A 19,201-nucleotide genomic window follows, 5' to 3' on the forward strand; every position below is an offset into this window, starting at 1 on the left:
TGGAACTCTTCATATATATTCAATTGTGGAAAACACACAGGGACATACTTGTGCCAAACTATTTGCAGCCAAAGTTCCCTTTATACGAACACCTACACATTATAATTATTCAGTTTTTAGCGTTGACATGAAATCCACCCAGTCGGTTAATATAGAAGTTGAGAGAAAAACTTTCGGACGTACGTTCCCACGTACAAATGCAATGCTTAATGCCGTTCACTTTGTTGAGGCATTTTTCTAGGGCAAGGTTCTGTTGATACCTTAGGCATAAGATTTAAACAAACCTTGTAGAGAACGAATGCTTGTAAAGTGTTACATGCCTGAACAATTGCTTGTCTTGTTGCACAATTCCACTTCGTATGGCATTCTCTGACAATACTGTCCACCGTTTGTGGGAGGCGGGCTGTCACAGTAGCGATTTCGCCCGCGAAATCCGTTACAGGCACAGACAGACCAGCCCTCCCAGGCTCCCCAGGCGCCATTTAGTATAAGGAACACAACACTATAATTTTGTCGAGGCATACACATGATTCGTATTGGACGTTTTATGTATGACCTTAATATCTATCTTATACTAATATCTTATGTAACATACCAATTATGAAAGCTATAGTACTTTTGATTTCAAGAAGTCTATAATGAATCAAATGTCACCTGGGATGTGATCTGCTTTGAACAAAGGGCAATGTGTTGAAGACAATTTAAATCACCACATATCCGACGTAAAAATTACAACATGATGAAAAAACTCCCTCCTATCGCTTTAACACAGACAAAAGCCTCAACAATCAATGCAGAATTTCGACTTATGATCTCCATGTCTGACCTTCATTGCTTTTAATCGTTTTCAAGCACTTACAATTCCGTCGTTCAGCTGTGAAAATTTGCGCGCAATCCACCAATTAGTTAAAGATGAGTTGAGAGCACACACGTTTGTGGATTATATACTACATAATGAAAACAAAAGACAAACGGTGATGATTCTGCCAAATCTGATCACAAAAACGTTTGTGTTTGTCTGCTGTGAAAGTTTAAGTGAAATTTTCCAGGCACTTAAATGGGACCTTTGGGAACTCTTCATGTATATCAAATAGTGGAATAACGCACAGGGACATACTTGTACTGTACTATTTGTAGCCAAAGTTCCCTTTATACGAACACCTACACATTATAATCATTCAGCTCGTATCGTTGGCATGAAATCCACTCAGTCGGTTAATATAGAAGTTGAGAGAAAAACTTTCGGACGTACGTTCCAACGTACAAATGCAATGCTTCATGCCTTTCACTTTGTTGAGGCATTCAACTGTCTAGGGCGAGGTTCTGTTGATACCTTAGGCATAAGATTTAAACAAACTTTGTAGAGAACGAATGCTTATTAAGTGCTACATGCCTGAACAATTGCTTGTCTTGTTGCACAATTCCACTTCGTATCGCACATCCTGACAATCCTGTCCACCGTTTGTGGGAGGCGGGCTGTCACAGTAGCGATTTCGCCCGCGAAATCCGTTACAGGCACAGACAGACCAGCCCTCCCAGACTCCCCATGCGCCATTTACTATAAGGAACACAACACTATAATTTTGTGGAGGCATAAAAATGTTGCGTATTGGGCGTTTGATGCATGACCTTAATATCTATCTTATACTTATATCTAATGTTAAATACCAACTATGCAAGCTCTAGTACTTTGGGTTTCAAGAAGTCTCCTTGGACGATATTAAGTATTTGGTGTTAATGAGAAAACAACGTTCAGTGCATACTACTCATGTTATGGTGTTAATAAACAAACTACGTACAGCTCCACACTTCTAATGATATGGTGTTAATGAATAAGAACTATTCTAATACTGTTTTATACAGACACATATCTCGCACACGTGAAAAACCGATCTTTAATTATAATGATTCTATTGCTGTATACACAAGGCTAGTTATGTAACTGGATTTTTGAATTTGTATCAATTTAAGTTCTTCACTTAACATAGCCTGATTTAATGTACGGATTATGTAATTTACACAGCAAACCTGGACAAGGTATCGAGGTACTGCAATTCTGAAACGCGCTATCATCTAAACCACAATCCTTTCCTCCATAAGCTTGAGGTGGGTTAGTACAGTTCCGGTTTCGAGATTGAGTTCCATTCTCACAGCTTACGGAGCAAGTGGACCATGCTGACCAGTCAGTCCACTTTCCATCAACTATTTATATCAAACAATGGCCACGCATTCAATAACTTGTATGTTTAAGTATTTCAATATGTCTCTATACAGAAATACATATCGCTTTTTGTTAACATGAATATGTATGTCTGTTACCTAAACAATTTTTCAAATAGAGTTAGCTTATGGATATGTTCCATTTAGCTAAACAGTATTCATCATAAACGAAAATATTGCAGTACATACCTGGACAGTTAGTGTTGCTTGTTCGGTTGCACATACCCACTTCGAACTCAGAACCGTTGCAATCATGTCCGCCATTCAAGGGAGGCGGGCTGTCACACTTGCGATATCGCGGACGAAATCCGTTACAGTAGCAGACAGACCAGCCCTCCCAAGCTCCCCAGCTACCGTCAACTAAGACACATATGACAACAAGTAACTTATTTTTCGTTTCATTTTCACACCACATTCTAATACCTTTTTTATTAAATAATACGCTGCTGTTAACTTTTTTTTTTAACTTAAAACGTACTTTTAACTACGTATACATTGTATATTAATTTCAAATGATTTAAATAAAAAAGCGAAGATGTCATTAGATGGCTAGCATTTGATATGATTTCTGACAAGAATAAAAGTCCATATACATAATTTTTAAAAAATATATATTTGTTAATGTTTTTTATCTCTTGCGACATACTTATTTAATCTACCGGAACGATTTGAGCAAATTTTAAAGAGGGTCACGCAAGGATAATTGTTGTGAAGATTCTTCAAAATCTGCCAAGGGGTAAAGGAGGGGAGTTTTGTTGTTAAAAAGGACCATTACTCCCGTTATTTCGCACAGATAGGAACAAATCATGGAGGTTCGGAATTTCATATGCTGGTTATTGAAGTACCACATATCAACATTCAATGTATTCCGAGTTACGTACGACGCAAAAAGAAAACGTTTTTTGTTTAATAAAATTGTCATAACTATGGATTTGTCGAAAATAACTTGAACCAGGGAATAAAGGTATGCACATGGATATTTATATGTTTGTTAAGCTTAATCACTCTAGCAGTAATGCAGAATAATCCGTCTCACGAACAGAATGACATGTGCATATAACAATTGACAGTTGCGGCATAAATTATGATCCTTGGGACATGAAAAATATCGAACACAGAGTCATGATTTAAAGAAACATAGCAGAAACACACTAAAGAACACTCATTAATTAATCTCTTTGCCTTGTTGTTTCTATTGGAATTTTTACAATTAGTTATTATTATTTATTTGAGGGACTTCTTTTTCCACTTCTTTGTATACTTCAAAACGACGTTTTGCAGAAAAAATGATAGATTTAAAAAAGCTCATAGTATGTTTAAACAAGTGAATTCACACTCATAACTAGGAACAACGTTTACATCATTGCTTCATTAGTAGATTAATATCATTTGAAATCGATAAAATAATAAAGCGTGTGTTTCCCTTTTCCTTAATAATATGAAAAACATAACTTTTTTTTATTAACAAAGCATTTATAACTCACTCAATATTCTATAGCATGCGTAACGCAAGGTAAGTTCACTTGCTTATGCTTCCATATGTCTATTGTTTTAGCTAAGACTTTTCAAAACATTACAAAAATGTAACAAATCAATTTTTTAATGAAATTTTTCAAATCCACAAACATATGTGAAAATGTCACTATACAATATGACCTTTTAGGCAATACCTGTGTCGCACTTGACCACAATCTGATGTTACGTATTAAGTATCAAACGTCTGGCCAATAGAAACAAAGGGCAAGACAAGTCGTGCCATAGGATGTCACATATGTTCACAATGTATGCTTGTCAGCGGGTTGTAGGCTACACAGTTAGCTGGTTACATTTCTTTCTCAACTTGACCACGATTAAAACTCGGCTGAGATATTTTCAAGAAAATATTTAAAGTACCACCAAAACGCTTAGAGTAATAAGGTGAATGTTCTAACATTTTACCTGGTAATCTTGTTTTGGACTCACTTGACACAAGTTCAAACTTGGCATTCAAATTGTCAATATTAATATTATTTCATCAATATTGGTTCCTATAGTGGAATAACGTTCATCTAAAATGCAGCCTTGAAACCTGGTTTAAACCCACCTTTGTCCCGGAATCGGACTTGGACTAGCAAGTTTCAAGGTTAATTTTTAAACAATGTGAAAATTGTGGCATATTTAGTGGCAACAAGCCTAAATTTGACGACGCATACATTACAACGCATACTGAAAGATGCCCGATTACGCTCTCAATTTATAGACAATAGTTCAACATGAGTATTTCTTGCTCAGGTTAGCTAAAAACAAGATTTATGATGACGTTACAGTTACGAAATAGTTTGACTAAGAGACTAACGCACGCATAATCACTTAACCATTACTACAGCAATACATGGGTCTTAGCAGCTTTATAATAAGTGCTATATTATAATTAATCATTTCATTTTTTAAAACCCCATGGTTATTCAAATTATAAGAGCTACATATTTTTATAAGATCCATGTTCATGTATAATATACTATGATCATATACTATAATATGTGGATAAGTATTCTGCAGCGGTTATGATCAAAGACATCTAACAAGGAAATGATGCAATGGAATAGTTATGCTTTAAGTGTTCACATGCGCAGAACACTATGCACTGCTAAATTATCGATATACATGCGATTTACTCTTCGAGGGCTACTTTCGAATCGAAATTCACCCACTTTTTCCTACTTAAGCTTACATCTTTCCATATATTATAAATATTACAAACAAGGCCCATCCCAAGCACTTTGTGCTCAGTTGGGTTTAAAATCTCTCTGCTGAGAATATAATAAAATTTACCCAAACAAGGTTTTGTGCACTTCTGTAATTGTATCGAGTCACCGCCATTACAATTCGCTTGAGCATTCGGGTTCAGAACAAAGCACAGTCGTGTACGATTCCTCGTTCCCTCGATATTACACACAGCGGTGTTACATTCAGACCATTCAATCCACTGGGTCCATGTTGCATCACCTATTAACATCGTATATAATGCTGTTAAAATGAATCCATGATCACAACTCTTTCCGTTTTACTTCACATACTAACTTGTATAACACTGCTGTAAAATATATATCATGAAACCCACACGGACACTGTCCCATCGGTAGATATTTTATAATGTCGTTCACTTCCAAATACCAAGTACCGCATGAGTTTCCCCTTTAATTAAGTCCACAGAGAAATATGCTGAAAATTGAATGGCTGGGATTGCCAATGGACCAATAGTTATGATAATTGGATACAATGTTCAATGTTCAATATAAATCATGTGTTCGATGAGTATGTACACATATCATTGCTGCGGTAACTTATTTTTGTACCACTGGAGTAATTTCCAATTCATAATGTATAAAACAACAATACAAAAAATAGTCTGTTAACAACTAAACTATTTGGACCATCATGATTTCGTTAATTTAAACAATCAGTTTATCATTTGTCGCCGATTTGTCGCATATCAAGTGCGACTTATTTCAGACCATTTGTTTAGTCGACGTTAGGCTGGCGATTTGCATGATCGAAGGCGTATCTAAGACCATAGGCCGCATTGTTATTCAAGTCCAGATGAGTATGTTTCATTTCGCATAAATGTGACCTCAACGTTAATAAGGCAAAACTTTTTTTGCCTTATACTTCCTTTTTATTCTTTGATAATAGATATCGATAAACATATGTTGTTTTTTACGTTTTCCTCTAAAATGAATATTATATAGGCATAAGCTTTTTCAACATTGGCACTCTCAAAAGTATTACAGAACTATATACCTTTAGTGCTTTCCACAGGTTTTCTTTCAGATGAACGAGGACCATTAGAATGGGTTAGTGAAGAGTTCACAATGCCTTCTTTGATTGTTTTAAATTCATTTATCATGCAAAATGACTGTTTGATGATTGATAACAATACAAACAATGTTTTAATCATTTTAGATACGTATAATATCGTCTCGATCCATTTCTCAAAACATCGGTACAAACTAGACTCTAATTATTACACCAAACTTACATTTTTTTTCCATCTCTTTCGTTTTCTCGATAATCCCGTATTCCATTATAATTCCAGTTTTAAAAGTAAAGTATAAATTATGTCGTATGTAACTATTCAAAGATTTGATGAAAAAGACATCCAATCGGGACAGGGGTGTTCCCACTGTCCATGCGTAAATCAAGTGACACGATGTGTGGCATCGTGTACTTCTCATATTCTATTACAACGACGAATCAACAGGCACATCTGGGTATATAAAAGCATACGCCTCGGGTAATGAATTGATATGCTTGCCCAAAAACGATCCCGAAACTACTTTACATAGAAACAATACTAATTCGACAACATAAAACTTTGCTTGTGGGTCAGAATGGCTAGTTTTTGTTACTAAACAAAAGCACTGATCGGAAGTCTTTAAACGACCGGGTACTATTTTTAAATGCTAGGCGGGGGACCCTTGTCTTTGGAAAGCACTGCCTTTCATCTCGCATCACTTCTTTGCATCAGGAATAAAATCCGTTTTTCCTTACACCGATTCTTAAAACTAGCACTCAGTGCATATATAAATTTAAATATTTTTTAGGATCAATTTCTGTACAAATAGTATGCAACTTATGATCAATCTTACATCAGGAACACTTACCCATTAAAAACCGTTTTTCTTGTCTGTGATTGGGAATTGATCGTGCGCCAGCGCATGTGTTTATTCCTTCGACATCCACGCATCTTGAACGAACATTTTGTTTATTCCTAGGATCATATTCTCGGAACCCTACCAATAAACATGAATCCAAAACATCACGATGTAACATGTAAACATGTTGAACGTTAAACAACTCTTTTTCAATGTATTTAAATATGTGTGTCTTTCTAAGGAATTCATGTGCTAGATTGTCCAAATCTTTTAATCAATTTGTTTATGTTATTTTTTTCATATTTATTGTTACTGTCTTAAATTGGGGAACAAATTATAAAACCGCCATAACTAAATGAATATTAAACATTTGTTAATATGCTCAAATCCAATATTTCAGCAGTAATACTATTGGAATCGAATGCGACTCAGGAGCTCGAATGTTAAGAAGAGTGTTTTCTCTTTTGTTTCTAAAAAAAGAAACTGCATTGAAATACTCATACACACAGGTAAAGATGGTTTATACCATGTTTATTAACGTCCATCACTTTAGCAATAATACGTTTAGATTGACACACGAAGCAAATAAAAAAAATATTTGTACTAGTTTAAAAAACCTAATAACTCCTCATTTGACGAAAGGAAATTCACAAAATGCACATGTTATCAAGTTCTGAATAATTTGTTTTGTAAGTTTCATCACCTTAAAAATTATAGCAACCGAGTTACGAGGAACACATTTTCAAAGATGACACTTTATACTTAAAAGTAAATATATAAATCTGCGTAAGTCGACAGTAAAAAACAATTAGGTGACTAAATTCATAAGCTTATGTAGATATTTATATAGTTTCATCCCTCCAGCAATTAACTTTGGTTTCGCATTATTTATCTCGTAAATGGGGACATCAACACGTACATCTGAGACATATTCGTATCTATACAATACTTATTATTAACGCTATGCAAGAAAAAAAGTAAAGTCGCATGTTTTGGCATAAAGCTCTTCAAAAATACCTTTGATGACAATTATTTATCGAATTATTTATTGTACAGCGGAAGTAGAAGAGTATTAACTTTTACCATTGGCTTCGTTTTTATCAGCGGCTGGTTCAGTGTCCTCGATTACTGTGTAGCCATGAATGTAATAAATCTATGAGTGAAAAGGTCATTATGAAAATTATACACAAAACAAATTTCGATGAAACACAGATAATGACGATCGGTAAGATAATGCAACAGTAACACTCGTCTTCAATTTCTTAGTAATTTAGCCCCTGCGTGACAAAAACTGTGTGCCCATTTCGTACTTAATTTTTTAACATTTTAAATATCGTTTGTTCTATATTTCGTTCTGAAATGAGTTATTTTAAAAAGTGCAATGAGCTTTCCAGTTGTTTTGTTGTAAACTACTAGTACTAGTACACGCACCATTCAAAATGCAAAATAATGCGTGTTGGGCGTTGTCATAAATGATGTATCTAATACAGCCTTCGTCATGGAACGGTTCGATAATATTATCATCATTACTATAGTTATTAATTTATAAGCTGACCTGATTTACGCTAAATTCTCAACGGTCATGAAACAAACTGTTGCTGCTGCACTCAACAACTCAAAATAAAGTCAATCGCAATATATACAGATAAAAAAGTCATTCAAACCTGACAATAAAAATAGTGTTAACGGTCTGTGTTTAAATTCTTAAATGTGTACAAAAGTGCACTAATAAAGTTGTAAATGTTAGACTCTGTTCATATTTACTGGATTATCTTGCAGGAATAGCCATTCTCCCTTCATGTCACCATGGAAGCATGTGTTCCTCTCGACCAGTGTGACAACTCTGGAGCCGAGATCAGGGGCGCTGAATACAGGTGTGTCATCGTCTACGGTGCAGTAGGTGGTCCCACTAGCCCCATTATTAAGGCATCCCGAAAATATGAGAACAGCCAGAAAATGTCTCATCTGCAGAAAATTTGGTTTAAAATTTTAAAATGGATATCCCCCCCCCAAAAAAAAACACCCCCACACACAACAATTATACACACCCAGAACCAACACCCCCCCCCCCCAAAAAAAAAAAAACAACAACAAAAAAAAAACCACACAATTTACAACCATGATTACGCAATGTACACACTGAAGCTTATAACAAGCCTTCATAATTTAAGATAATTAGCATTTTAAACATATTTTCAATAATATCATTTGTTCATGTTTTAGTGAGTTCGCAGAAATTATATCAAATAAAAACACAATCTTAAAACTTCAAAATGAATAAAACAGCAATAAAAATGGAAGCAACGTAAAACTTCGGTTGCATCAGCAAATCAATGTACTGAACGTACTGGTATGACGATGCTTTTGAAAAGGATGGATATATAGAGGCTATTTGTTGGATTCGGTGGAATATCGATTTTCCCAGAAAATCCGCGAAAAATATCGATATTTTCACTGTTATTTTTTACTGTTTAAAACAGTGAAATACCAGTTTATTTCACTGATATTTCTGTATAAATCACCGGAAAGCATAAACTAAATAAGCATCCATTTAAGTTAATCTACATCACCGCAATTGTGTAATTTTTATTGCTTGTCATTTATCCGCAGGTCAAGAATTAATGGTTGTGGTGCAATAGTTTTCGTTCTTGGACACTGCACTCCCATTCAATGAGATTTATTTACCTAAAAGTTTCATATTTGAACTTACAGTTCTTTTGGGAGTAATGGTCCAAACAACCAATGGATAAAACAGCAACAATATGCTAACCCATAATTGTTCGAGGAACATAATTGAGAATTCCTGTGCTAGCCCCCAATCACAGTATGTTGGGTATAATAATAGTCAAATTTTGTTTTTCTTCTCAAAAGATTGTCGTAGATTATAAGTTGAGGAATATATCATCCAAGACTACAACTTTTAGAAAGCCATTTTTTAATTTAGTTTTATTGATAAACAAGGTTTTGTAACAATCTATACTTTACATAGATAGCTTTAACAGCACAATGTGGCTCACTTGAAACTGATTATTTCCTAGTGATGTTAACTATTTTTTCATGAAGATCTAGACAACAAAATGACATTGTGAGTATGAACAAACTATTTGCGTCTATCCGATCTAGTTGAGCCTTGTTACCGAGTTCCTACTTTTATATATTTGAACAATCTGATCAAATGCTATGAAGGTCAGGTAAAAAATGTAAGTGTTAACATAGATTTTAATGATTTTAGTTATTGATCAAATGCATGGAAGCACATGACCCACTTTAAAACGTTACCTGTTAATCACTGAGACTAGACCTTATGACCTAAAATTTGAAAATGCTACTTTCAAGCATGACTTTGAAATCATTTAAAATAATGTTCTAACTAATTTACAAGTGGATCAAAGAGAGAATGTGACAGACCTTTTCTTATATTTGACCTAGTGCCCTTATATTTGTCACAATATGAAACCCAAAATGACTTAAAGGTAACTACGTTTCATAAGAATCTGGCAAAAAGGTGACACCCAATTTTAAACATTGTAAAATGATATCTTATGTGTTCACAATAAACTTTGGATAAAATACAACAGACAAAGAGTGATAACAAAAGCTCACCTTGTCCCATCATAACAAGTGAGCAAAATAACCAAAACTATGACATCATATAATTGCTAAGAAACTTCCAATAACAATAAAATGTTACTTTTGAAACAAATACAATACCTTCCCTTTCTTACCACAGGCTGTTCTAAAACAAGATAGCCCTGTATCGCTCACCCAAAACTCCTTCTATAGTGTCAAAAACTTGTGTATGATTTGACTAAGTTGTAACCTAGCTTTAGCCTGCACATCACCAACTTGCAAATATAGCTTTTGATTTGATTAAGATGGACATTGTAAGCAATTTTCATGAAAATCAGATAATGTGACCTGTAGAAAGGTAAAGGAAGTTTTCTATAATTTGACCTAATGACCTAGATTTTGACAAACTACCAACTTTCAAACTGAAACTTTATTTCATCGAGATAACATTCTGTCCAATTTTCATGAAGATCTGGAAGAAAAAGTGACCGCTGGAGTGTTCACTAACCTTTTCTGTGATTTGGTCTGTTGAACTAGTTTGGACCACATATGACCTACTTTCAAACTTAACCTAGATTTGACCGAGATGAACATTTACCAACATAAGAAAAACAAGGGCTGTTTGTAAAACATGCATGCCCCCCATATGGGCTGTCAGTTGTAGTGGTAGCCACTGTGTGAATACATTTTTTGTCACTGTGACCTTGACCTTTGACCTAGTGACCTGAAAATCAATAGGGATCACCTGCCAGTCATGATCAATTTACCTATGAAGTTTCATGATCCTAGGCCTAACTATTATTAAGTTATCATCAGGAAACCTTTTTCCTGTTATGAGTCACTGTGACCTTGACCTTTGGCCAAATGACCTGAAAATCAATAAGGGTTATATACCAGTCATGATTAATGTACCTATGAAGTTGCATGATCCTAGGCGTAAGCATTTTTGAGTTATCATCCGGATACCATTTTACTGTTTTGAGTCACTTTGACCTTGACCTGTGACCTAGTGACCTAAAAATCAATAGGGGTAATTTGCCAGTCATGATCAATGTACCTATGAAGTTTCATGATTCTAGACGTAAGCCTTCTCGAGTTATCATCCGGAAATCATTAAACTGTTTTGCCTCACTGTGACCTTGACCTTTGACCTAATGACCTGAACATCAATAGGGGTCATATACCAGTCATGATCAATGTACCTATGTAGTTTCATGATCCTAGGCCTAAGCATTCTAGTCACTGTGACCTTACCCTTTAACCTAGTGACCCGAAAATCAATAGGGTTCATCTGCCAGTCATGATCAATGTACCTATGAAGTTTCATGATCCTTGGCCTAAGCGTTCTTGAGTTATCATCCGGAAACCATCTGGTGGACGGACCGACTGACGGACTGACCGACATGTGCTAAACAATATACCCCGAACAAGCCACATAAGAAATGCAGCATAGCACATTCTAAAAGTAAAAGACATGTGTGCAATGATATATTTTCTTCAAATGGTAAGATGAACAAACAAGAGGGCCTTAAAGGCCCAAAGTCGTTCACCTGAGATAACAAGATATTATTGGGACACACATTGTGACCAAAATTCACGAAGATCGGAAAATAAATGTGGCCTCTCGAGTGTTAACAAGGTTTTACTATAGCAATATAAGGAAAAATGCCCCACCCCCCGGCAGCCATGTTTTTAACTAGAGCTGTAACGATTCACCCTTCATTCGATTCGATTCGATTTCGATACCGAATAGTCCGATTCGATTATTTTCGATTCGATTCAAATTAAACTATTTGCTGCTTATTTTGCAAACTAATTCATGATTAGTTTGTCCAGAGCATGAATTAATATGTGTGTTATTTGTTATTAAATTATTATGTTGTACATTTAAAGTGTTTAATTTTTAAATACAATTTAAAACGCAACATGGTTTTATGAGTAATACATTTATTGAAAACAACATCCTGTTGATTAATTCTTAAATAACATAAAATGCACATGCGTTTAACAGAAAACAACAACAAACAAAAATGTAAGTATATAAACAACATCCAGCTGACTTCTTAACGGAATGCGCACAGTTTAGTAAACAAACCATATGGGTAACTTACGTCAACAAAACACGTTTTGCAAGTTGCCTTTGCATCAGAAACTTCGAAACCCCGAAATGTTCGAAATACTTTTAATTTTAATTTTGACGGTGCGTCTTTCGGCATGGTTGAAGAAGCCATTTTACCGGCTGATGTAATGCTCAGCATGTTATTCATTCATTCATTCATTGGATCCATATTGGCAATTGACTAATCACAATACGTATTACAAATGACAAGAACGTTAAGACGACGGTTTTGAAAAGTAAGGTTTAAAATGCGGATCAATCGGGATTGCAGTGAATCGAATCGAAATTGGCCGTATTGGTATCGAAAGCGAATCGGGCGGCGTTGAACCGGTTTTTCGATTCATCGAACCGAATCGTTACAGCTCTATTTTCAACCAATTGTAACCATTTTCGAACTGATCCAAGATATCATCGAGACATATTCTGGCCAAATTTTATGAAGATTGGAATATAAACGTGGCATCCACAGAGTTAACAAGGCAAATGTTGACGGCTCACGACGGAAATAAAGCGATCACAAAAGCTCACCATGAGCATGTTGTGCGATTACACTCAACGCGTTCAAATTTTTCTCACAGGCTTTGCCATTGACCTTTATAGTATGGATGGCTTTGTTATTATTTATTGCTATCATGCACCTGCAATATTGTGTGTATGTTTACAATACACAAAGCATATGATATCAATAGACTAATCGAGCTTATAATTATCTGATTACTACAGCCATGTCAATTTAGGACTTAAAAAAATAATTTTGTCCTGATTTCATGAAGACTTGAGATATTTATGCACATAGAGTTTCAAGAAATGGGAACAAATAAAAAGTATTTTTGATCGGTTTTGTGCAGGCTCTTTTTCCATGACTGTCAAAGTGAAATTTTCATGTGAAAAGGATGTCAATTTTTTTCTGAGGTACTTCATTCAACCATTGTGTATAATGAACTATTCTGCATATATTTCGCCAGTTTGATAGGAGATGACCAGGGTGACAGAGAAAAGGGATATGCATTTGAGATCTGGTCAGGACTCCATATAAAAGTGGTTATATTTAAAAATGTTTAACTACCACATGACCACGGACTCTAGATCTCCGTGACATGACTAAGGTTCTAAATTAATCTAGTATGAACATTTGAACTATATCTTTTTAACACTAAAAATAATATTTGATGTACAAATTTAATCTACCAATGTGTACAGATACTACTTAACATATATTTTACTGTATTGAATGTAGGAACTAGTTAAAATATCCATTAGAAAAAGAGATCAGGATATGAAATATTCATTGCCTGAAGCACTGACCCGGGAGCTATGTTTATTTATATTTAAACACACTGATTAAAGAAGTAAAACAATTCATTGATACAACAGAGGTAAAATCATCCCCTCTTAACAATATGATACATAATTATGTATCGTATTTTTTATCTGGATCTGGATAGATACACAGCAGGATGTTTAGGTGTGCGCGCTGCGGTAGAGATATAGGAGTTACTTATATTTTGGATTTAATTTAATTCACTGAAATTTATAACTGAAGTTACAGTGTGATCTCATTTGACAAAGATGTACATGATTGTATCAAGCAAAAAATATTAAATAATTATCAGTATTCATTCACTGTCATGATTTCAGTATCATTTAAATGATTTCAGTAAAGTCTATCATTTATATGCATTAATTTTGTAAATATCAGTATAAGTATACTACATGAAAACATTTTTTAAACAAGGGCTGTTTGTAAAACATGCATGCCTCCAATATGGGCTGTCAGTTGTAGTGGCAGCCATTGTGTGAATACGTTTTTTGGCACTGTAACCTTTACCTTTGACCTAGTGACCTGAAAATCAATAGGGGTCATCTGCGAGTCATGATCAATGTACCTATGAAGTTTCATGATCGTAGGCGTAAGCTTTCTTGTGTTATCATCCGGAAACCATTTACTGTGTCCAGTAACCGTGACCTTGACCTTTAACCTAGTGACCTGAAAGTCAATAGGGGTCATCTGCGAGTCATGATCAATGTACCTATGAAGTTTCATGAACTTAGGCGTTAGCGTTCTTGAGTTATCATCCGGAAACCATTTTTCAAAGTTCAGTCACTGTGACCTTGACCTTTGACCTAGTGACCAGAAAATCATTAGGGGTCATCTGCGAGTCATGATCAATGTACCTATGAAGTTTCATGATCCTAGGTATAAGCGTTCTTGAGTTATCATCCGGAAACCATTTTACTATTTCGGGTCATCGTGACCTTGACTTTTGACCTATTGACCTGAAAATCAATAGGGGTCATCTGCGAGTCATGATCAATGTACCAATTAAGTTTCATGATCATAGGCATAAGCGTTCTTGAGTTATCATCCGGAAAACATTTTACTATTTCGGGTCACCGTGACCTTGACCTTTGGCCTAGTGATCTGAAAATCAATAGGGGTCATCTGCGAGTCATGATCAATGTATCTGTGAAGTTTCATGATCCTAGGCATAAGCCTTCTTGAGTTATCATCCGGACACCATTTTACTATTTCGGGTCACCGTGACATTGACCTTTTACCTAGTGACCTGAAAACCAATAGGGGTCATCTGCGAGTCATGATCAATGTACCTTTGAAGTTTCATGATCCTAGGCCTAAGCGTTCTTGTATTACCATCCGGAAACCATTTTACTGTGTCAAGTAACCGTGACCTTGATTGACCTTTGACCTAGTGATCTGAAAGTCAATAGGGGTCATCTGTGAGTCATGATCAATGTACCTATGAAGTTTAATCATCCTAGGCGTAAGCGTTCTTGAGTTATCATCCGAAAACCATTTTTCAAAAATGAGTCATTGTGACCTTGACCTTTGACCTAGTGACCAGAAAATCAATAGGGGTCATCTGCGAGTCATGATCAATGTACCTATGAAGTTTCATGATCATAGGCCTAAGCGTTCTTGAGTTATCATCCGGAAACCATTTTACTATTTCGGGTCACCGTGACCTTGACCTTTGACCTAGTGACCTGAAAATCAACAGGGGTCATCTGCAAGTCATGATCAATGTACCATTAAAGTTTCATGATCCTAGGCATTAGCGTTCTTGAGTTATCATCCGGAAACCATTTTACTATTTCGGGTCACCGTGACCTTGACCTTTGACCTAGTGATCTGAAAATCTATAGGGGTCATCTGCGAGTCATGATCAATAAATCTGTGAAGTTTCATGATCCTTGGCATAAGCGTTCTTGAGTTATCATCCGGAAAGCATTTTACTATTTTGGGTCACCGTGACCTTGACTTTTGATCTAATGACCTGAAAATCAACAGGGGTCATCTGCGAGTCATGATCAATGAACCTATGAAGTTTCATGATCCTAGGCGTAAGCGTTCTTGAGTAATCTGCCGGAAACCATTTTACTATTTCGGGTCACCGTGACCTTGACCTTTGATCTAGTTACCTGAAAATCAATTGGGGTCACCTGCGAGTCATGATCAATGTACCTTTGAAGTTTCATGATCCTAGGCATAAGCGTTCTTGAGTAATCATCCGGAAACCATTTTGCTACTTCGGGTCACCGTGACCTTGACCTTTGACCTCAAAATCAATAGGGGCCATCTGCTAGTCATGATCAATGTACCTATGAAGTTTCATGATCCTAGGCCTAAGCATTCTTGAGTTATCATCCGGAAACTATCCGGTGGACGGACATACGGACCGACATGTGCAAAACAATATACTCCCTCTTCTTCGAAGGGGGCCATAATAATACACTATAACAGTTTGATATACTGTAAATAATGCAACTACACATCCAAGTAGTGAGTCCATCAAACTATTGCAACCGAAACACCTGGTGTGCCATGGCACCAGCCGAAGTCAAATGCCTTCTGACTTAGTGCATTTTACTATTTATAACATCAACATCAGTTACATTTACATGTTTACATTTGTATGTGTTTGAAAAAATATATAATCTTAAATGACATCTTCGGACCATGCATGTCCTAGATTTCAAAATCCAGGCCCTGGTCTGACACATTGGTAACATTAACGTTAAACTGTAACCAGGCTTCTGAATTTAATTAGCCAGGTCACAGGAAAAGGGCAGTCTAATTAGCATCCAACTAAACTATTTGTCTTTGTCAGAAAACCGCTCTTAAGCAAACAGCTTTCCAGCAACTGCAGGCTGATCTGGATTTAAACTGGCCACAATCGCCTTAATGTCTCTTTTACTGTGATAAAGTTCATTTAACTTTAAAGGGATCTTTTCATGTTTTGGTAAATTGACAAAATTAAAAAAAGTTGTATCGGATTCGCAAAATTTCGTTTTAGTTATGTTATTTGTGAGGAAACAGTTATTTGTGAGAAAACAGTATTACTGAACATTTACCATGGTCTAATATAGCAATATATGCATCTTTTAACGATTTAAAAAATTATAAAGCGTTGCGACGCGAAACGATTGAATAATTTGGAGAGTTCTGTTGTTGTCGTTTAATTTTGAGAAACTACGAAGATTGCTTATATTAGGTATAAAATACGTCAACCATCCATGACAGAATAGTCGAGCAGGCTAATGCGTTTTTACTCCAGGACTAAGGGGGTCACTGGTTCGAGCCCTGCTGCGGGCTACTTTTTTTAGAATTTTATTTTGGATTTTTAACTGGAGCTTTTAAGATCCAATGTTAACATTTATCAATATAATGCATTTAATGATTAACTTCAGAACATGCCAAAATCTGTGAAAAGGCCCCTTTAACATGATATCTACTCCTATAAATATGAGGTCGATATGCATGGACTAAACGGTGTGTTACGTCTAATTATTTGGACTATAATGATATCAACTACTTAAATAGAAAGAAGAAAGAATTCATACAAACCAGTAATTTGAGTAAAGAGTTTGTAATCAATGTTGTATTTCAGGACAGCTTAGTGATATGCAAATCCCATATGACATTTTGATATCGGGTATCATAGCCATTCGATAAGTCGCAAAATGCTCGAATAAAAATTATAAAGCAAAATGTGACTTAAATTGATAACTAAAAATACCAGTATCATCAGTATGCCAGTTTTGCCTTGTCAAGCTGTCGATATCCAAAAAATTGCTTCATTCACATCGAATATATCCTTCGAATTCAATTTATTGTTGCATTAATAAATAGCGAAACAAGCCGATTTAAGCTGTAAGAAAGTTTTGACACTAGTGTTATCAAGTCTCTCATGGGCGAAGCCATTGTTGTAGAAAGTGATTCATTCACATCGAATATATGCTTCAAATTCCATCCATTGTTGTCATTAGCGGAGATTTGGTGAATAAAAAATTCATATATCATAAATGACAGCTTTTAAATAGCGAAACAAGCCAATTTATGATGTAAGAAAGTTTTGACACGAGACTCTCATGGGGGCGGCCATTGTTGAATGTTGAAACACGAACGACAACTCTGCTAGGAGAATGTTATCAATGAAAATCAACGAGGTCGAGGTATTTCGATTAGAAAAACTGAGTTATCTCAATCGGACTGGCTCGGTCTTTTACATAGGTCGCCATTGTGAAGAATTTTTTGATGGTATCATACCTTAGACGATGCTGAAACAGCATCGTCACAAATCATTCGTAAAATACTGCAAGGTGACCATTTGCGATACAATGCGAGGCAGGGCAAAAACTGTGAAAAACAAAAATACTTATGAATTGAGTTGGGGCGACACTTTCAAACATCCAATCCAAATAACAGCAATTGAGATTAAAACCGATTTTGGGATACTCAATGCTCAATTTTGACCCAGATGTATCCACAAATAAGTGGATACTATAGAAAACTTAAAGTATCCCCTTAACATCACAATTTAAATCAAACTGCAGAAAAGAGATCACTGGTACGTATCCATTAAATTATAATTAAATACTTGTAAAAGTAATGCAAGAGATTTGCATTACCTACATATAACGCTTTAACTATACACGTGACATGTTTTCGTGATCATAACTTTAGTCCTGAATAGTTATTTTAGAATATGCGACCCTAACAACCGACGGACAATTCATTACTTAGACATAAGTATTCGCAAATATAGCAGTATCTCATGAAAATAAGTTACATTTTCTACATTATTTAAATCAGGTGACTATAAAAGAATATAATCTTACTTTGTTGTTTTTATCCCAATCTGGGCTTTCGTGTAAGAATTGCCGTCCAAGTTTATTCTGCAAAAAATCTTTTGCAATGGCGGTTATCTTAACTGAGAGTGTCCTAGTTCCAAATACTCAACACTCGTCATTTTTTGTGAAAATCTTTCCCAATTGGGTCTGTAATGTCTACACTTCAAAAAACATGTTACGAGAAGTAAATGTTTTAAGTTATATAATATCTTACTTTATATTTTGATAATTATCCCGGATAACAAAGTTATGTTCATTTTGTTATAATAACGAATTTATTGGCCGTTGCAATTCATTACAACCTTTGCACACATTTTAAAACTTGCCTCCGAAGAGATAAGCAAATCGTGACAGACATGTTTGAAAATTGAAACAAGTTTACAACGTTCTTTGGATTGCAACAAAACATGTTGAGATTAAAAACGTTAACTGTAACGGAGCGGGATAATTATGACGACTAAAATATTTTTATACAGAGTCATAAAGGGTATTACAATACGCGTTT

General features: G+C 35.4%; 1 protein-coding gene across 1 annotated transcript in view; it reads right to left on the bottom strand.

Annotated features, from left to right (window-relative positions):
• LOC127831144 (SCO-spondin-like) overlaps nt 1-18,163 on the bottom strand; it is a 44,864-nt gene extending 26,701 nt beyond the window's left edge. The window contains exons 1-9 of the mRNA XM_052356136.1: nt 18,113-18,163; nt 8,619-8,819; nt 7,938-8,007; nt 6,864-6,992; nt 5,032-5,205; nt 2,410-2,580; nt 2,029-2,202; nt 1,394-1,558; nt 321-485 (exon numbers count right to left, since the gene is read on the bottom strand). Coding sequence (XP_052212096.1) covers nt 321-485; nt 1,394-1,558; nt 2,029-2,202; nt 2,410-2,580; nt 5,032-5,205; nt 6,864-6,992; nt 7,938-8,007; nt 8,619-8,819; nt 18,113-18,148 — 1,285 coding nt within the window. The 5' untranslated portion in view covers nt 18,149-18,163. The remainder of the gene's footprint in view (nt 1-320; nt 486-1,393; nt 1,559-2,028; nt 2,203-2,409; nt 2,581-5,031; nt 5,206-6,863; nt 6,993-7,937; nt 8,008-8,618; nt 8,820-18,112) is intronic.
• Between the last annotated feature and the right edge of the window lie 1,038 nt (nt 18,164-19,201).

The sequence above is a fragment of the Dreissena polymorpha genome, chromosome 5, assembly GCF_020536995.1.
Source record: "Dreissena polymorpha isolate Duluth1 chromosome 5, UMN_Dpol_1.0, whole genome shotgun sequence".
Classification (NCBI taxonomy): domain Eukaryota; kingdom Metazoa; phylum Mollusca; class Bivalvia; order Myida; family Dreissenidae; genus Dreissena; species Dreissena polymorpha.